Source organism: Macrotis lagotis, chromosome 1, assembly GCF_037893015.1.
Source record: "Macrotis lagotis isolate mMagLag1 chromosome 1, bilby.v1.9.chrom.fasta, whole genome shotgun sequence".
Classification (NCBI taxonomy): domain Eukaryota; kingdom Metazoa; phylum Chordata; class Mammalia; order Peramelemorphia; family Peramelidae; genus Macrotis; species Macrotis lagotis.
Window position 1 is genome coordinate 803807453 of NC_133658.1, and position 19743 is coordinate 803827195.

The 19743-nt window shown below is 38.2% G+C and overlaps 1 protein-coding gene across 5 annotated transcripts in view; it reads left to right on the plus strand.

The window, feature by feature from the left end:
* The window catches only part of MYO7A (myosin VIIA), a 138582-nt gene that overhangs the window by 32619 nt on the left and 86220 nt on the right, over positions 1–19743 (plus strand). For 4 of the 5 annotated variants that reach the window (XM_074216946.1, XM_074216947.1, XM_074216948.1 and 1 more), the window contains 4 exons: positions 2122–2235; positions 6805–6957; positions 14865–15049; positions 19011–19132. In XM_074216946.1, coding sequence (XP_074073047.1) covers positions 2122–2235; positions 6805–6957; positions 14865–15049; positions 19011–19132 — 574 coding nt within the window. The remainder of the gene's footprint in view (positions 1–2121; positions 2236–6804; positions 6958–14864; positions 15050–19010; positions 19133–19743) is intronic. The other variant, XM_074216945.1, reaches the window with a different exon arrangement.

Genomic DNA, 19743 nt, shown 5'->3' on the forward strand with positions numbered 1-19743 from the left:
AGAGGTTAAGTCACTTGCCTGAAGTACATAAATGATAACTGGCAGGGCCAATATTGAACCCAATATTGAGCCTTTTCACTCCAAAATCTTCTCTTTTTACTATTTCTCCACATATAGAGAGGTGGTTAAACTCTCCCCAAATGGATCCCTTGGTTTATGATTACCTGTGTTTCTTTAATAGTGAATCATTTCTCTAGCATGAACTTTCCTTACAACTGAGGCAGATAGTCAAGTCAATAAGCATGTATTATGTGCTAGGTGCTGGGGATACAACTACATGACAGGGCTTGCCCTAAAGGAACTTACATTCTGGTAAAAGCAAATAACATATAAGGTCAGTCACTCTGTCAACCAGCATGTATTAAGCTTCTGTTGGGGCAGCTAGGATAGAGCACTGGAGTCAGGAGGACCTAAACTCAACTCTGAGGTCAGATACTTGACTCTTACTAGTTGTGTGACCTTGGACAAGTCAATTAATCCTCATTGCTTCAAATCCAAGATTATCTTTAGTCGTCCTAATTCATATTTGGCCATTGGATCAAGATAACTCCAGAGAAGAAAGTGAGGCTGCTGGCTTTGCACAGCACCTCCTCATTCACCTCCCTGATGTCATGGTCTTCTTCAAGAATGGAAGACATGGGGTTGGCTAGGTGGTGCAGTGGCTAGAGCACTGGCCCTGGAGTCAGGAGTACCTGAGCTCAAATCTGGCCTCAAACACTTAATAATTATCTAGTTGTGTGCATAATAGAGAAGGTACAAATATCTTTGTACAAACAAGTTATCCATAAGGTAACTTGAAGGGATAATGTCAGAGAGAAGGTACTGAAGGTATTGAAGCAGATCAGAAAGGGTCTCTTGCAGAAGGTGGAACTTTAGCTGAGACTCAAAGGGAGAAGTCAAGGAAATCAGGAGGCAGAGATGAGGAAAGAGCCTTCCAGGCATGGGAGAGGAACAGCCTGGGAAAATGCTCAGAGCCAAGAGATGGAGTGTTGGAGTGTTAGTGCAAGGAAGAGGAAGAGGGCCAGTGACACTGGATCATAAAATAAGTGTGGGTGGTGGGGGGTGGGGAAGATGTATGATGTAGGGAGGCAGGAAAGATAGGAAGTGACCAGGTAATAAAAGGCTTTTAAAAGCCAAACAGATGATTTTAGATTTTATTTTGGTGGGCAGGATTTGGTACAGAGGATCTGTCAAGTGCAAGCATAGAAGATGACATGCCCAGTCAGAGTTTCTTTTATTTCCTTAGTTGTTGATATTTCCTCTCTCTACAAATGCACTTCTTTGAGTATATGGTGTACGCTGTCCAATATTAGGTTCCTGAATGAGGAAGAGAGGTCAGCAGAACTAGACTGTGGGAGCAGTAGGCCCCAATGGCTCATCACATTTATGAGGGATTCCTGGGTGTCCCAGAGTCTAGAATTTGGAATCCTAGGCATCTCTGTTGGATTTATCTAGTAATGAAGAAAGGTTGTCTTACCCTATAATCAAGTAACCCTATCTGGAACTTTCAAGTTCTTTTGAAACCGAAAGAGATTGTTAAAGGGGCAGTGGAGGGCTGAGGAAAGAATGATTAGACTTAGAGAAGGAAGGTAAGGATTCAAATCTCAGTTCTGACCCTAAAATGTTTCTGCCTTCAAGGAGTTTACTTTCTCTTAGAGGAAACAGCATATACATATGTGAGAAGATAGAAATGCGTACATAATAAATACAGGGTAAGGGGAATTTGGGCTCAAGGCACTAGGTGCTGAGGAAAACAAAAAACAGGAATGTATTTGTTGTGCTACCCTTGGTAAAATCCATCTTCCGCCAATCCCTCCCCTATCCACATATAGAAAGGGAATGAGGAGTAAGTATATGGTGTAATGAAGAAAGGGCTGATTTCAAAGTGAGAAGTCCTGGGTTTCCTCTGATACAGAGTGCATAGGGCTGTATGTTTTAAATGATTGCACAAATATAATCTATATAAAATTGTCTACCATTTTAGGGAGGGGAAAAATATTTGAAACAATTTTTTAAAATGAATGTCAAAAATTTTCTTACATGTAATTAGAAAAAATAAAATATTATTTGTTTAAAATGTTTGTTGGAATGAGTACTAACGGCATACCTTTTCTCTTGTAGGGAGACTATGTCTGGATGGATCTCAAAACAGGGCAGGAGTTTGATGTCCCCATTGGGGCAGTGGTGAAGCTCTGTGACTCTGGACAAATACAGGTGGTGGATGATGAAGGCAATGTAAGTCTTTCTCCTGCCCGCACTTAGGGGAATGCCTCAGTCTGACTGGGTTGCTTAGTGAGTGCAGGAGCTAATCAGAATGACTGAAAGCATAGGCAGAGAAGGTGGTTGGCTACCTGATGTAATATGGAAAGTCTTTCTCAAACCTAAATGACCTACTATTCTGCCTGGAATTCTACCACAATTTCCTGTTTTGAGTTGAAACATTTAAGGCCTTATTAATCTATCATCAGTCACTAAAATCTTAATGTGAATTTTAAAAATCACAAAATAATTCAGCAAACATTTAAGCATCTGCAAGATAGGCTGGTCATATATCAAGGGTGTACATGACATGTGTATAACTAGAATGTTCTTAGCTGCCCTTGAGATGTCACAAGAAACAGAAGAAGGCCTGTAGTCCTTTGTTGATTCCCTGTGGTGTCTTTATGGAAATAATAGAGACAAAAGTTATATTGAGGCATTGATGAGATCACCAAGTCATCTGAGTATTGAACAAGTACCTGTGCACACAACTGGGGAGTTAGTTTCTGACTTTTAGAAGTTAATGATCTTAGGGGAAAATATAATGCACATTAATAACTATGTGTAACCAGGTATTCTGAAGGTGTTCAGATTGACCTTTTATAGGCAGAAAAAAAAGATTCAAACTTTCATTGTGAATTATGGGATTTGAAGTCTGAAAAAAGACTTGAGACTGACTCAAATTCATAGTTAGCAAAAAAAAAAAAACCTCAAAGCAAGCAAAGTCTCCCCCCACCCAGGTTCTTGTTTCTGTCTAGTTGGGGAAAGAATGCTACCTCTAGACTAAGTATCCCAGAATTCATAGTTCATTTTCCCACCTTTCCTCATCCATAGAGAGATCAGTATGAATATTTTCTCTATATGCACAAGTACCAAGAGATAGGGACTGGCTCATCTAAGCGTTGTATCTCCCTAAAGGCTAAACATAATAGGTGCTTAATAAAGCTTGTTTATTTTAGAAGGGAGAGTACAAAAGAGAGATGGAGGCAGTCAGCAAATATTAGAAAGGTCCAAATGGAGTTTATTTGGTTAGTCAATCAATTGCCCCTTCCTTGACCCAATTAAAGAGAAAGGAGGGAGGGATTCCTGGAGGAGTTCTGGAGAAAGTAGCTTCCTGAACTGAGCAGCAATCAAGTAGGCAATAGGATATGGTGATATTTGGTTGCTTTGGTTTGAACTAATCCCATGATAGCAAAGTCTACCTCATACCTTGAAGTCTCCCTTTCTGTTCAGGACACTTACTGTACATAGAGGTAAAGCAAAGGGATTCCCATTAATCAGTCAGAGGGGCCCCACCCAAAAGTCAAATTTGGAGATAGCTTACAATGGAAAGCTGATTAGTACTGGTGTATTATCAGGGATCTGCCACTGGCTTTCAACATGACCTTTACAAGTTAACCATCATCATCATCAAAGCAGTTTTTTTTAATTCACAGAAGAGAACAGAAGTCAGACAACCAACAAGCATTCTATATCCCAGACATTATGCTATGTGCTGAAGGATGCAAAGAAAGGGTTTTTTTAAAGTTCCTGCCCTCAAGGAACATGTATTCTATATTGTAATAAGAAGGATAGCATATAAATAGCTAAGTGCATAGAAAACACAGAGTAGATGAAAGGTAATCTCAAAGTGGTCACAAAGAGTCAAATACAACTGTGGTGACTGAACAACAAGATTAAATGTTTATTTCCTTCCTTTGTTCATTTCTATAAAATAAAAGGTGAAAAGAAGCAGCATGGAATAATGGATAGAATTCTGGACTGGGAGTCAGGGGAAACCTAGGTTTAAATGCCATCGTAGACACTAACTTAATTGTGTGACTCTGGGCAAGTCACTTAATCTCTTTGTGCCTCAGTTTATTCATCTGTTAAATAAGTAATATTGGAACACAATAGACCCTTCCAGCTCTAAATCTTAGAGACCCCTACCAAGTCTTATAATTCTAAGGTCCCTTATGTCAGTACCTCTATTCACTAATTCAGCAAACATTTATTACTATATGCAGAACAATGGACTAAGTTGAGAAGAAAGGAAAGAAGACACAAAGAAAAGCCATTATTTATGAGAGTGAGAATTAAGGAAAGTGTTTTGGAAGAGTTAGACTTTAAGTTGAATTGAATTTCCTTTGTCCTGACTCCTCTATCCTTAGATCTAGGAAACACCGCTCCCCCACTGTCCCTGGGAATTCTAATATTTGCTAGGATTTCCCCCCCAATTCCAAAGCCAACCAGAACCCTGGGGATTTGGCCCTGGGTTCCAACCTCTGAGCTTCTTGGGACAAGAGTGAGTGTGAGTGGCAGGGGCTTGGGATGTGTGTGCCACCTGGTAATGATCTAGGCTCATATTTCTCCTGGTTTGTTTTGCATGTCAGGTGGTGTCTGGTAACTCCATGTCACCCCATCTGCCTTTAAGTACCCCCAACTCTCACTCCTCTGTCTGTCACTTTCCCACCTCCCATGAGGATGGCACAGGGAGGAGACACTGTTATTCAAACTCGGGAAAACTACTTCTTAGGTCTCAGTTTCCTCTCCTATTAAATAAGGTTGTAGTAGACAATCACAGAATATCAGAAACCTGAGATCAGCTGATTCACCCATTCATTTTATGGATGATGAACCTGAGACTCAGAAAGTAGAACTGACTTGAATCACAAAATTTCAAGGTTAAATGGGATCTCAAGGGTTGCCTCTCCTGAATTCTGCCTAAATAATAATTCCCTTTCATAAGATACCCAAGTCTAGAGGTCTCTAGCTGAGTGAAGCTCAGCATGGTCCAAGGCAAGAGAAATTATGGAAAGAGAATTACATACGGAGTCAGAGAAGCATAGGTGTGAGTATGTCCTCTGACACATTAATGTGACTCTGGATGGGTCACTTAACCCCTCTGAATCCCACCTATTTGGGAAATGGTAATAATACCTGCACCATTCATCTTGAAGCCTTGTTGTGAGGCTCAAGCAAAATAGTGTATAAAATGCTTTGTAAATCTTACAGTACTGAATATAAATTTGTTGCAATTATTGCTGTTAACTGTGAGATAATTTGTAGCAGTCTGGGAACATTTAGTATGTACCAAATACCTAGACAGATTTGATCTGCTGGGATTATACATCAGAAGTTTATGATCTTTTATGGATGGACAGAAAAATACTGCCCTCAATCCAACAAATCATTCTGGATCTAGATTATCAGCAGAGACCAAACTGTTGCCCACAATCATCCAGATATTATATTGATTCATAAAACTTAAACAATGATGGTTTTTTAAATATCAGAGTTTTTTTCTGATATTGCCTTTGTTTTTATAGTTTGTGAATTTCCTCTTGTATCTTTCCCTCTTCCCTTCCCAGAAAGCTATCTTTTATAAACAAAGAATCTTTTTTAAAAGGAGATAAAAAAATTCAGCAAAAATTATCAGCACATTAGAAAAATTTGACATTATATGCAAAAGGAATGAAGGGAGATGTCTTCTTAGATCTCTTCTTGGGGGCCAAATGTGTTCCTTGTAACGTTTGTTTCTATTATCTTGTAGATATGAGAACAATGTTTTTAGTAGCAGGTGACATGTAGGAAATTCATAATCCCCAAGCTGCATGAAACAGAAAACTATTGAAATGTCAACCTAGTAGTCAGAATCACATGGGAATAGGATAATATGCTATTATCCCTGTAGCTCTATATGCTACTGAGGTTGTACTGAGGATGTTTTCAGATATACCAAGGGTGACGAATGACATTTTAATAGTGTACTTTCACTCACCAACAAAGAGCATTTTTTAAAAATTTACCCTTCCTAGAGTCTATAGGGTAGACCTTGTCCCAGGATTATTTCTTTTTTTTTAGGGTTTTTTTTTTTTTTTTGCAAGGCAAGCGGGGTTAAGTGGCTTGCCCAAAGCTACACAGCTAGGTAATTATTAAGTGTCTGAGACCGGATTTGAACCCAGGTACTCCTGACTCCAGGGCCGGTGCTTTATCCACTACGCCACCTAGCTGCCCCATCCAGGATTATTTCTATCTGAATTCCTTCAAAAAAGATGAGAAGAGTGAGATGATGACTATATTTATAGTAACTGGTGACCATCACTACTAAAAGTCAGGCATCACGATTCTCAGTCTTGACTTCCCTTGCCCTGCAGAACCTCTCTGAAAATGATAATAATAATAATATAATAGTAATGATGATAATAAATTCTCTTTGAATGACTCAATTCTAAGACTTTTCATCTCAAGGAAATCTTTCCTGAATAATGATTAGTATGTTGAAGAGTCTCAAGTTCATGATATAAGAAGATCAATTGGAGGAACTAGTAATGTTTAACCTGGAGAAAAGAATACTTGGGGGAGAACAGATGGTGTCAGGATATGATCACTGTCCTGAAATATTTGAAGGGTTGTTGAGAGAAAAGTGGTGACATTATTGGAAATACTTTCACAAAGATTGACTTAGAGCAATTGATTCAAAATAGAAAAAGGGAGAGGGGGAAGAAGAATGGAAAGAAGGGGTAGGGCAAGAGGACTCATGTGTCTGCTTCCTTCTATCCACAGGAGCACTGGATTTCTCCACAGAATGCAACCAATATCAAACCCATGCATCCTACCTCTGTCCATGGAGTGGAGGACATGATACGCCTGGGGGACCTCAATGAGGCTGGCATCCTGAGAAACCTGCTGATCCGCTATCGAGACCATGTCATTTATGTGAGTTACCTACCTTTTGAAACCTCCCTCCCTTCACCTCTCTCCCTTTAACTACCTCTCTTCCATGTCCTCCATCTACAACCACCAATAGACTCTTCCTTTAGATGTTTTCTAGGTCTCTTTTGTGGATTCTGGGCAGAATGGAAATTGGAGGGAATAGCATCCTTTATTGAAATGCTTGGATAATACATTGAAATTACTTTATCGTAGAATCATAACATTTTAGAAATATAACTTACAGTTTTAGAGCATAGCCTCAGAGATGGAACAGATCATCATATATATAGAATGTTACAGGTGTATGGGCTCCTAGAACTTAAAAGGATAGAACACAGATAGACCTGAACGGAACCTTAGAACAGAATGCTAGAGGAGGCAAAAGATTTTAGGAAGGAAAGTAAGAAGTTGTTTGTTTGTTTTTTTAAGTGCCAGGAAGGACACTGGATAGAACACCAGGCCTAGAGTCAGGAAGACCTGACTATAAATTCAGCCTCAAACACTTACTACCTTGTGACCCTGGGCAGTGGACAAAGTAAAGCCTCAATCAGGGAACTGATTTGATCAAGGTCACATAGTAAATGGAAGAAACAGGATTTAACACAAGTTCTTCCAGTATTCTTAGCAGCCTCCTGACCATATCCCTATTTCCTCCAATGGAGAACTCTGGGAAAAGGCGTGAGTTTGGGAAGAAGGATAAAGAGATCTGTTTTGAACATACTGAGTTTGAGATACCTGTGGGACATACTGTTCGAAATGTCTAATAGACAGATGGTGGTATGAGATTGGAGTTCAGGAATGGGACTAGAGTCAAATATGTAGATCTGGGAATCATTTGCATGGAGATACTAATGAATCTCATGGAGCTGATGAAAGTGAGGTAAGAAGACACATACCCTTGCCCCATGTATGTTTGAGCCAAAATGCAATAATTGATTCGTTACCTCCTTGGTTATTTAAATAGGCTATTTCTATAGCTGCCTGTTATGCACCATTGACTGTGTGGACTAACATATAATTGGATGCTACAGCTCTGTAGGATTATGTTATACATTTGATTGTTGCATTCATGCAGTAGTATGGCCAGTATCTTAATGTGGTTTATGTAGCTGATAGAACTCTTCAAGAATAGAGGAATGGGGATAATCTAATGCAGTTTATAAGGGTAGAAGAACTAAGGTGGAGTCTCCAAGGTTCTCTCCCCCAAGTGGGTTGAACTTGGGTTCTTAATGATGTCCATAAACTTATTTTTAACAATTTAAAGGCAGTATTTAATCAAATAATTGTAATTAAGCTGTCTATGCATGAAACATTAGGGAATTTAAGTTGGAAATGCTTAGGTTTGATTTCAATTCAAAAGAACTGGCCTTTGGACAGGCTGAGGCACAACTTTTCCCCAAGAACAATTTCCCCACTCCCCCAAAAAACTCATGGTACAGTTAAAGGCGTGTGAAATTATTAAGTAGGTTTTCCCCACAGTTTAGTTAAAGAAGTGAGATTAAAAAAAACTTTATAACATAGAGATGGGGCACATGACCCTTGATTTTTTAAAAAAATTGCTTAAGTCTTTTAAAATAAACAGAAAAGTATGATAGCTTGGTTGTAATGATAGCTTGGAATTATAACCAAAACACAAAATAAAATCATTCTTATTTAAACACAAGCCTACCTAATCTATATAATTTCTCTATTAGAACTGTTGAACAAAAGTTTTAAACAGCCATTCATGATCAAAATTCTCAGGTTGATGAAACAAATTTAAATAGGGTTAATATGGTACATGTAAAAAAAAAGAAAGAAAAGGGAGTGGCTAGCTGGCACAGTGGATAGAGCACCGGCCCTGAAGTCAGGAGAACCTGAGTTCAAATCCAGCCTCAGACACTTGATAATTACATAGCTATGTGGCCTTGGGCAAGCCACTTAGCCCCATTTGCCTTGCAAAAACCTAAAAAAAAATCTCATCATGAAATATCTCTTTTTTTAAAATAAATAAGGCAATAGACAACTATTACTCATTGGTAGTCTTTAAAAGATATACTATCAAGTTGGCTTTCTCCCCCTTCTTCTTGAAGCCTGCAAAGATCATTTTTGTCCTAAGGATAAACTTCTTTCAGTTTTCTAAGTATTCCATCAAAGTGTCCTATCTCCAAGTGATACACTTTTTTTTGTTGGCATCTGTGTAGGAGAAACCCAGTGACTGCCCAGTCTTTCAGTCAAAGAATCTGTTCTTGCCCTTCTCCATTTGCAATTAGAGAGTGCAAATTCAGCTCTGTCTGCAGCTCCTATCTCTTTTTATGCCACCCTATGACTGGTACTTCCGGCCCTTTCAGCTCTAACATCCTAATTCTTACATAGAATTCCCTTCTAATCCTAATATTCTGTTTCAAACTCCTTTCCAGTTCTAATGTTTTCTGTTTTAATGTCCCTTCCAGTTTGGACATTTTGAAATTCTCAGGTCCTTTTCCTACTATATTTTTAGTTCTATGGTATCATGACATGCTAGAACCATTGGAGTTTGGAACATGACAGAGGTGTTGGGGGTGGACAAAAATGCTGAAGGCTCTTCAACCTGGATGCGAGTTGAGAAATAGCATAGATAACTTGCTACAAACTTGATTCTAGAAATAGATAGCTATCCCTCTTCCTCTTTCCTTTCTTGTTCTGGATTCTTCTCTCCTTCACTGGGTAAGGTATTGGAATAGTCATTCCAAGACAGAGAGCATAGCCTTTCTTGTAAGCATAGATTAAGAGGTTGGATGAAGAGTCTTGAGAGCTCATCTAGAGGTCCATTGTTCCCCATTTATAGAAAAGAAAACTAGTAACTTTCCTAGGTAGTAAAATTAATGAATCAGAGAATATCAAGTATGGAAAGAACCTTAAAACATAGAATGTCAACCTTAAAAAACCCTATAGAGTATAGGAAGATTAGCAATAAAAGCAACCTTGGAACATAGAATATCAGAACTGGAAATAAGACTAACAAGAAGAATGATAATGGTCAGCATTTCTGTAGCATTGATTTAAGGTTATCAAAGCACTTTAAAAGTATTATCTCATTTTATCTTTACAACAACCCTTGAGGAAGTTACTATTATTATCCCTGTTTTACAGGTGAAGCAAGTGAGGCAGGCAAAGATTAAGTAATTTGCTCTGAATCACACAGTTTAGAAGCGACTGAGGTAGGATTTGAACTCATGAAGATGAGTCTTCCTGACTTCAGGACGAGCACTCTATCCACTGTATCACCTAACTGTCCAAAGACACTAAGTTCCAGAACCAGGATTTGAATCCAGGTGATAGGGAGTGAAGGTGTAAATAGTTTTTGAAAGGTTTTAGAGGAATTCTTAGACAAAAGACCCCTAAATAAGTCTTGAAGGGAAGTTTTAAAAAAGTTATACCTAGTAATTGCAGTGTTCTCTACTAAGTGCCATTACAGAGACAGAGATGAGTAAAACACTCTGTGCTCTATGAGGGTGGGGACAATCTTAAAACTTAGAAACTGCCTATTCTAACCCCATGTTTTCCATGTTAGAAACTGAAACTTGAGAAATGTGGCTTGGTCACTCACACAGGTAATAGACATCAACAGTGTCTATTGGACTCCAGAAGAAATGTTCTTTGTACTGTGTGCTATGGATACCTAGAATTCTGTGATACTATACATGTCCTTGAGATAAGTCATGAAAGACGAAGGGTCTAGTTTGGTCAGAAAGAGCACCAAGTCCCAGGAACCAATCAGAAATGAAAGAATGTAGCTTTTGACTTCTTGTTCTCTGCAATGAAGGCCCTGAGGCACTGATCCCTTGTCGTGGCACCCTCTTCTGCTTGGATAGAGTTACGCTCGGGCCTCCTACCCTCCTATCCTCTCAAGTTTCCAGTCTGCATACATCCCTTGGCAGCTGGGCCACCAGCCCATCGGAATAACAGATGTCATATCCTTTAGAATAAAGGTGCCACCCAACAGGTTCTGAGGATGGGTTGGCCCAGAGTAGGAATTTTCCAAGAAGAGACATGTGCCCTAAAACTCCACATTTTTTTCTTTTTCCTGTCTGAATTCTCTGATCTAGAACCAGAACATACAGTCTTGAATCATGGACCTGCTTCTAAATGTGAGATCTTGGACAAGTCCTTAATTGAGGCAAAGATGCAGAGATGTTAAAGGACTTTCTTTTCCTTCCTGGAATGGAGGGAGAGGGAGTTAGATTAGATCTCTAAGGCTTCTTCTAGCTCTAAATCCTATGATCCTATTCTTTCCCCAGTGGAGGAAAAAAGTGGATCTGGATTCTTTTTGGTCAGAGACACTGAGAGTGTTATGTTCATTTTGGGATCCCTCCTCTAGGATGCTTTTCCTGACCTCCCTCCCATCATCTTTCCTAGTACTTTGTAGTCAGTATCATTTACCATACACAGAATGTAATACTTGTGGACATGTACTCTCTTCCCTGAATGTAAACTCCAAAGTACAGAGAGCAGCTCTTGCGCATGTCCAAACAATGCATCTTCCTTCCCTCCTCCCTGTAAGACCCAGTATAAACTAATAAAATTAGCATTAATTTAGCATTTACTGCGTATCAGGGACTATACTAAGTACCTTATAAGGAAACAGGAGTTCTCAGAGAGTAGTCTAGGAGACTCCTCTGATAAGTGAAACAATGAGGAGACAGGCTGATTAAAGCCTCTGGGAAGAGGGTAGTATAGCAGAGAGAATCCTAAACTAGAGTACAGGAACCTGCCTCCTGAGCCCAGAACTATCACTCACTTGTTATCTGACCTTGGGCATATAATCTCACTTATCTGGATCTCAGCTTTCCCTTCTATGAAATGGGCAGAATCATATTCATTCCACTCAACTCATAGGATGGTTGGAAGGCAAATATTTTGTAAACCTTACATTTATTATTATTAATAATAACAATAATATCTTTTTATGGCAAAACAAATGATCTTCTACCATCTATTTTTCCAAATCCACCTATAGACTATAAAACCTGAGTCGGGTATCCTTGGAGTAACTGGTCTGACTCTTTTTCTCCCTCATCTCTTTTCACTATGCCTCTGTCCTCCTGGGGAATGCTTTCCCCCCCCTAGCTTATAAGGGGTCTCAGTGAGACTCTCTGATGACTACCTATGTAGGGTCCACATATTGGCTCATCCCCTGGGACATGAGACCTTGGGAGCCCAGTTAAGGAAGCATCTACCAGGATTCGGAAGCCTATGTTCAGTGTAAACATGTAAGCAGAAACTCCCAGGAATGACTTGGAAACCAATGAGATAATATGGATAACTCCTTATGGTCATTGTGCATATTATGGTTTCTAAAGTCCTTTCCTCATGTTTTGTTGTTGTTGTAGTCATTGTTGCTGTTGTTGAGGCTTTTGTGGCAAGGATACTGGAGTGGCTTACTCTTTCCTTCTCCAGCTCATATTACATATGAGGAAACTGAGGCAAATAGAATTAAGTGACTTTCCCAGGTTCACTTAGCACATCAGTTATCTCATTTGGTCAGAGACATAGGGGATCTAGAAAGGACCTTAAAAGAGAAAATGAAGGACCAAAAGGGACATAGAATATTTGAACATAGAACATGGAATGTCAGAGGCAAAACAAACTTTAGAAGTCAAGTTCAAGTCTAATGTTTTTATGTTTTTGAAGTAAGATTTATTGATGCTTTTTGTTTTTCAATCAGTTGTTTTTGGATAGTCTCCATGCTCTACTTCCAGAAGTGAACTCTCAGGTATTTATAGGGAGAGAAGGCTCTTTTGATTTCCTGATAATATAGTCAGGAAGACTACCAATCAGCTAGGAAATTGGGACTTTCTAGTGTGAAAGGAAGGAAATACAAGTCATTTTCCCTGCTAGTGAGGAATGTACAGTCAAGTAGAAATGCAAACTATCAATGCAGACAACTAGAATATTCAATATTACATGATATGACAGAAGGGTGGAAATAAACATCTTTGCGGGTCCCTTGGAAAAATAGGTCAGTTTATTCTCTAATCATTTCTCCTTGTTTCTTTGATTTCCTTTCACACTTAAGACTAATTGTGGAGGGCGGGTGAGTATGTGCCTAATGGGTCCTCTGCCTGCATCACTGTCAGCTACTTCCTAACTCATCTACTTCTAATCACAGCAGTCACGCTTTGTTTAGCTCTGTGCACCTCACCATCCTCTTCATTCTGATGCTAATGCCTTGTCTCCCCTTCATCATCACCTCCCTTCCCAACCCCTCCATTGTTTAATTTCTTGGAGAACTTTACTCACCTTGACTGAATCCTCCTTTCCCTTTGCATGTGGGCAGCATGTGGGAGGAGAGAAAATAGAAGTAATAATACCATCACCCAGTTATATATCATTTAAGGATGAACACAGCTTTTTCCCTGTAGCCACTTTCCAAGATAGATTGGTTCAATTAAACCTATATTTCCCATTTGACAGATGGGGATTTGAAGATTGTCAGGGCTGGGCTCCAAAAATCCAAATTTTCTTAGTAGGTGTACTGTGGATATACTATAAACAACCTGGTTTTTTTTTTTAGGAATCTAGGAGGAAACATATTAAGTCACAAACCTTTCAAGGAATCATTCTCAATTAAGGGCAAAGAATTCAATTATCTAGACAGTTATGACTTGAAGTCCAGTACTTCTATCAATATGCTAAAGTTAGAATCTGAAGGACTTCAAATATCGAAGGTGAAAAGTAGAAAGGAATCCGTAGTTAATTAATCCCCCCACATTTTACAGAGATAGGAACTGAGGTTCAGAAAAGGGAGTTGACTTACCAAGGTCACATAGTGAATCAGGCAGGGGAAGAGCCAAGAATAGAATTTGTTACTTTGGTAATCTTTATTTTAAATTTCTTCCTGTTGAACTAGGACTGCCTTTCCTGAGTAATGTCCATCCAGTTCAGCTCAGGATTCTGCCCCCATTTCTAATTATTCAGGGCTTGTTTGGCAAAAAAAAAAAAGACAGAGACTTCTCATTCTAAAGAATGAAAGCATTTATAATAATGCTTTTTGACGGACTGTTTGGTGGTCATGCAAGGGCCTAAGGCCATGCATGTTGGGTAGATGAGAGTACTATTACCTGATTTAAGAGGGAGAGTTCCTTGGATGTTTGTGAGAAGACTTGGAGTATCTGGGAATGTCTGAAATCTCCACATTGAGGCTGCTAGTAGCCACAAAATTCTGGTCTTTCACTATTCTCTGGGCACCTTGTGACCCATTTACAAATGACCTTTTCCTGAGCTCCAGGTAAAGATGCTTGGGAAAGGACTAACTTAGACAAACTGAATAGGAAGAACATCAAGAGTATGCAGAGTAAGGTACTCAATAAGAACACTGGAATACTTAGTAGAAAAGTAGAGGTAAGGGGAAGGAGTGAGCAGTTCCATTGTTGAGCCACTTTGATTATAAACACATTTTTCTCTGATGTCCAAACAAAACCTGCCCTTCCTTCAGTGGTGCTCTTTAAGAACCCCAGTTGTCTGATGTTATTATTTGAAGAGAGATAAGGCGACCCCCACCTTGAGTCTTTTTTTTCTCCAATCTAAACAACCTTTATAGCTTTCATGTATTCCTCTTTGTATATTTACTTATTCCTAAGATGGCCTTGTCTCCAAGTCTCTTACCAGTCTAGTTTCCCTCCTATGGATGTGCCCTAGCTTGTCTATCCTAAAAGGTAGTACTGAGAAGTTGGCTATGTCAACATGGTCCTTCCAGTACTATCCAATTGAGTGAACTGAGGCAGGGGGTCAAGATGAACTCTTCCAAGCAGTGGATGATGCAATGGAGCAGAGCATGTTCAGGACCTACCACTCCTTTCCTTGTCAGAAAAAGAGGCAGTCTCACCCCATCCCTCTATCCTTAATTGTTTAATGTACTGCCCAAAGGCACTATGTTTGTCTCTCTTCAGACATATACTGGGTCCATCTTGGTGGCTGTGAACCCTTACCAGCTCCTCCCCATCTATTCACCGGAGCAGATACGCCAATACACCAACAAAAAGATTGGAGAGATGCCACCACATATCTTTGCCATCGCTGATAATTGTTACTTCAACATGAAACGGAACAGTCGAGACCAATGCTGCATCATCAGGTGGGCTCAAGGCATAGAAAAGGAAGGTAACAAGCACAGAGTCATGGAGCTATTAAATATTAGAACTGAATGGGGCCTTAGACATAGAATGTAGAATTTCAGAATGGAGGAGTACCTTAGAACATGAAATTAAAGAACTGGACAGAACTTCAGAATATAAATTGTAAAAAGATAAAAGAGACCTAAGAGATCAAATAGTCCAAATCTCTTCAGTTTACAAAGAAAGAAACCATGGAAGGAAGAAGAGAGGGGAAAGAAACTTAGCTAATACCCAAAAGCAAACAACCAGCTCCCCAAAAGAAAAATATGCCTAACGTGGTTTTAAGTTTAACATACATTAACATTTCTCCATTACTTTCTAGAAATCAACACAACAAAAAATCAAATCCTGATTTGTAGCATTGAAGCATAAGTGCTCAACTCAAAATCAGCTCTCTTGGGCCTTATGTTCTAGATCCAGCACATCAATGCCAACATCTCACAACAAGTTAATTTTATAGTTGAACTAAAATCCAGTTTAGTCAGGTGGGAACAAAGGATAGTCTTGGTAGTTCATTCATACTAGTTCTAGTATGAATCTGAAAAGGATTCATTCATTTATTCAATACTTACTTGCTTTTATTTAGTCATTTTTCAGTCATGCTCAACTTTTCATGATCCCATTTGGGACTTTCTTGGCAAAGACGCCATTTCTCCAGTTCCTTTTATAGATGAGGAAATGAGGTTAAGTGACTTGCCCAGGGTCACAAAGCTAGTGTCTCAGCCTAGATTTGAACTTACCAAGATGAATCTTTCAGACTCTAGCTGCCCATTTATTATCTATTATTTGCCAAACTTTTTTCCTTGCTTTCTTCATGTATTTTATAATGACAGAGAAATAAATATTATATCAGAAGATAATAGAAAAATTATAGGTATACAATAGTACTAGGAGATCAGATAAGGATGAAATATCTCCCACTTTGGAGAATCAGGAAGTCTTATCCCTGATCCTCAGAAAGGAGTTGGCGGTTCCCCCATTTTACAGATGAAGTCCAAAAGTCCTAAAATAATAGAAGTCCATGGCTTATAAAATTAACAAAGAAATGAACCATAGGAATTCTCCTCCAACCCTCAAATGAGAATTTAGAAGAGGTAATTTTAGGACAAGTAAGAATTCAATTTCCTAAGCACATATTGGAAACTAGCTTGGGGGGGAGGGAATCAAATCTGGTGCAAGATATTGCTAGGGAGAAAGAGAAATAACACAAGGTCAAGCAATGGAAAGAGCCCTGGATCTAGAGTCAAAAGACACATGTTTGTGACTTTTTCAAGGTCACAGAGGGAGTAAATGTCAGAGATGAGGACTGAACAAGGACCTTGGACTAAAAATCTAGTGCTATATTTTCCACTAGATTATATTGTCTCAAATCAAATATTCCATGACTATAAGGCTAGCATACCATGACTATGATACTCTGATTATGAGACTGAGATTTTATGTCTGTAATTCATTGATTCAAAATTCTAAGATTTCATGATTCTATCATTCTGAGACTGAGCATTGTTTGTAATTCCTAAAGATCCCATCATTCTATGATTCTATAACTGTGATTTGTTGACTAAATTCTAAAGATCCCATGATTTTATGATTCTATGACTGTGGTTTATTGACTCTAAATTCTACGATTCTACAGTTCTACTATTCTGTGACTACTAGAATTCTAAGTGTAGGATTCTATCACCATAATTCTAAGAGTCTATAATGATCATATTAATATTTTATGATTATATGACTTTATCTGCATTATTCATTCTTTTTCAGTTACTTTCTTAAGTCTAGGCAATCAAGTCCTGATTTGTAGTAGTTTTTTCTGAGGTACCAGAAAATTTAAGTTTGTTTGCTCTCATCAGCCATTGAGAGCTGATTTAAGCATTCTTCTTATTATAGGATTTTATGGCCATGAGTCTGCTAAATATGTTACTAAAATCCTATATTTATTCTGAGTCTATGTCTATGATTCTATGACTAATATTCTAGGCTCCTATTTTGTGGTTCTAAGCCTAAGTACTTTTATAGATTTTATGATTATATGGATTCTATGACTTTGATCATAAGAATCTATAAGTACTATTTTATTATCTTAAGAAGTTTTTTTTAATTCTATGACATTCTAGTATTTTATGACAGATTCAATGATAATGATTCTAGAAACTGATAAATATGAATCTGGAATTCTAAGATTCTAAAAATCAATGACTATAATAATTCTTTGGTGCCTACATTCTATAACTATTCTTCTAGCATGTCATGACTGTAGGATTCTAAAATTATAGGACCATACTTAAAATTTTCATCATTCTAAAATTTTATGACTTTATTTTAGGATTGTTAGATTCTAGGATACCCAAGTCTATAGTTTCAAGATTTTATGACTATAATTCTTGGATACTTAGATTCTATGTATGATTTTAGTGTTCTACACAATCCAAAAAGACTATTTTTATTGAATATATCCATAAAAGTATCTTTATGCATTTGTTTGTGTCAGACATTTTACTAAACTGGTAATATTAGTAAAAGAAATACAGTCTCTGTTCTCAAGAAGCCTACATTCTAATGGGGAAGATAATACAGATAGAAGCTGCAGTGGGTGGTGTTTTAGCCTGGGAAGATACATGATTTGTGAGTGGTAGTACAGAGAAGCTAATTGGCATTTTCTTTCCAGCCATGTAGCCTTGATTTTTTTCTTATTCCAAAATCTAGAAATGGAGAAAGATGGTGAAGTGGGGAGGGCATATACAAACAGGCAGCCAGGATACCATGAAGACAACCAAACAGTATGCAGATAGTGAGTCTTGGTCAAACTAATTAAAGTGAACTCTCACCAGTTAGGAAAGAGCACAGGGCTCCACAGAGTGGTGAATGGTGGCAAATCAAGTTACAACTAAGAAGTTATGGCATTACTGCCTTTAAAGAGCAGCAGTGTAGAGGGTTGAGTCGAAGTTGGGCTAGGGCTCTCCCCAATCAGTCGGGCAAGACCCCAAGAGAGGAGTTAGAGAGCTTTGGATCTAGGATACTATGAAATTAGAATTCTAAGATTTTGTAACTAATTCTAGAAGTTTCTCATTCTGGGCTTATCAAAATTTGACTCTTAGATTCCTTGATTCTATATCTTAACTTCTTTGCTTCTGAGTTTCTTACAACTAGGAATTGGTGTTTCTATAATGATAATATTTTGTAAATATGATTCTGTTATTGTAAGTTTGGGGAACTCTTTTTACCTAGGATATTAGATTCTGGGATTTTAAATTTTAATAATTTATATGATGATTTGAACATGATTTTATAATTCTAGAATAGCAAACCTATTTTTCTGTGATTCTAAGACTCTTGAATCTATAATTCTGTGATTTGAATATTCTATGACTACAATACCATGATCTATGACTATAATTCTAGTAGTCTATAATATGATTTCATTATTCAATAGCTGTGTGTGAAATATTTTATAATGAACATTCTAGAATTTTATTATTCAATGACTGTAAATTCCATTACCATGACTCTATTCAGGATTTTATATCTATGAGACTAGGAGTCTAGTACTTCATGACTTTACCATTCTAAAAGTGTCATTCTAAGTTTCTGTCACTATGATTTGTATTTCTAAATTCTGTGACTAGGATTCCAGGATCTTACAATTCTATGCCTGGCACTAGTAAGATATGCTTGTATGAGTCTAGGATTTTAGAGTCCACAAATAAAAATGTTTGCTTCTAAGATATGATAAATATGATTCTAATATTTTACTGAGTATGAATTTGGGATTCTAGGATTATTATCATTCTATGATTCTAAGATTCTAGAAGGATGATCCTATTATTCAGAGACTTCATGACCCTGATCTTTGACTCTGATGCTGAGAGTTTGGGGTTGCATGAACACTAACTCACATCCACTGCATTCCTTATTGGCTAGTGGTGAGTCCGGGGCTGGGAAGACAGAGAGCACCAAGTTGATCCTTCAGTTCCTGGCAGCCATCAGTGGGCAGCATTCCTGGATTGAACAGCAAGTGCTGGAAGCCAATCCCATCCTGGAAGGTAGGCTGGGCTTCTGGGATTTCCCTGAGAGAAGACAGATTGGGAAGAAGAGTCTAAGGGTGACATATGATCTAACAGCAACATCAAGAGGAACTAGGAAGCCAGGACTGGATGTAGAGGATATTTGGGAGGTTGATGTGATTTTCACATCAACATTGATTCCAGGGGCTGAAGTCCTGAGAAGCATTGTTATAGAGTAAGAAGAAAACTAAGTAACAGTCAGAGGACTTGGCCTAGTAATTTCATTCTTTTGCTCACTAGCTGTGTGACATTGGGCCAGTAACATCATATTTCCGGGTAATAATGTCCACCTCTATAAAAAGGGACTCCCTTCTAAGTTCTAAAAGTCTACATGAAATCCAATGAACTAAGGGGTAGAGGTCACTTGGAAACTAAATTTTGATTGAAGTATGTGGAGCACACAATATTTTTCCACTCCTGTTTCAGAAACTGTGCATTCAAGAGAAGGTGAAGACATAGTCCCTTCTAACAAGGGATTTATTGTTAAGTTAAGGAGGCAAGATTTACCCACAGGAAACTACCAGTGGAGAAGCAGCATCAATAATTCCATATTGTGTGGGCTCTTAAGGACTGTAGGATTCAAACAAAAG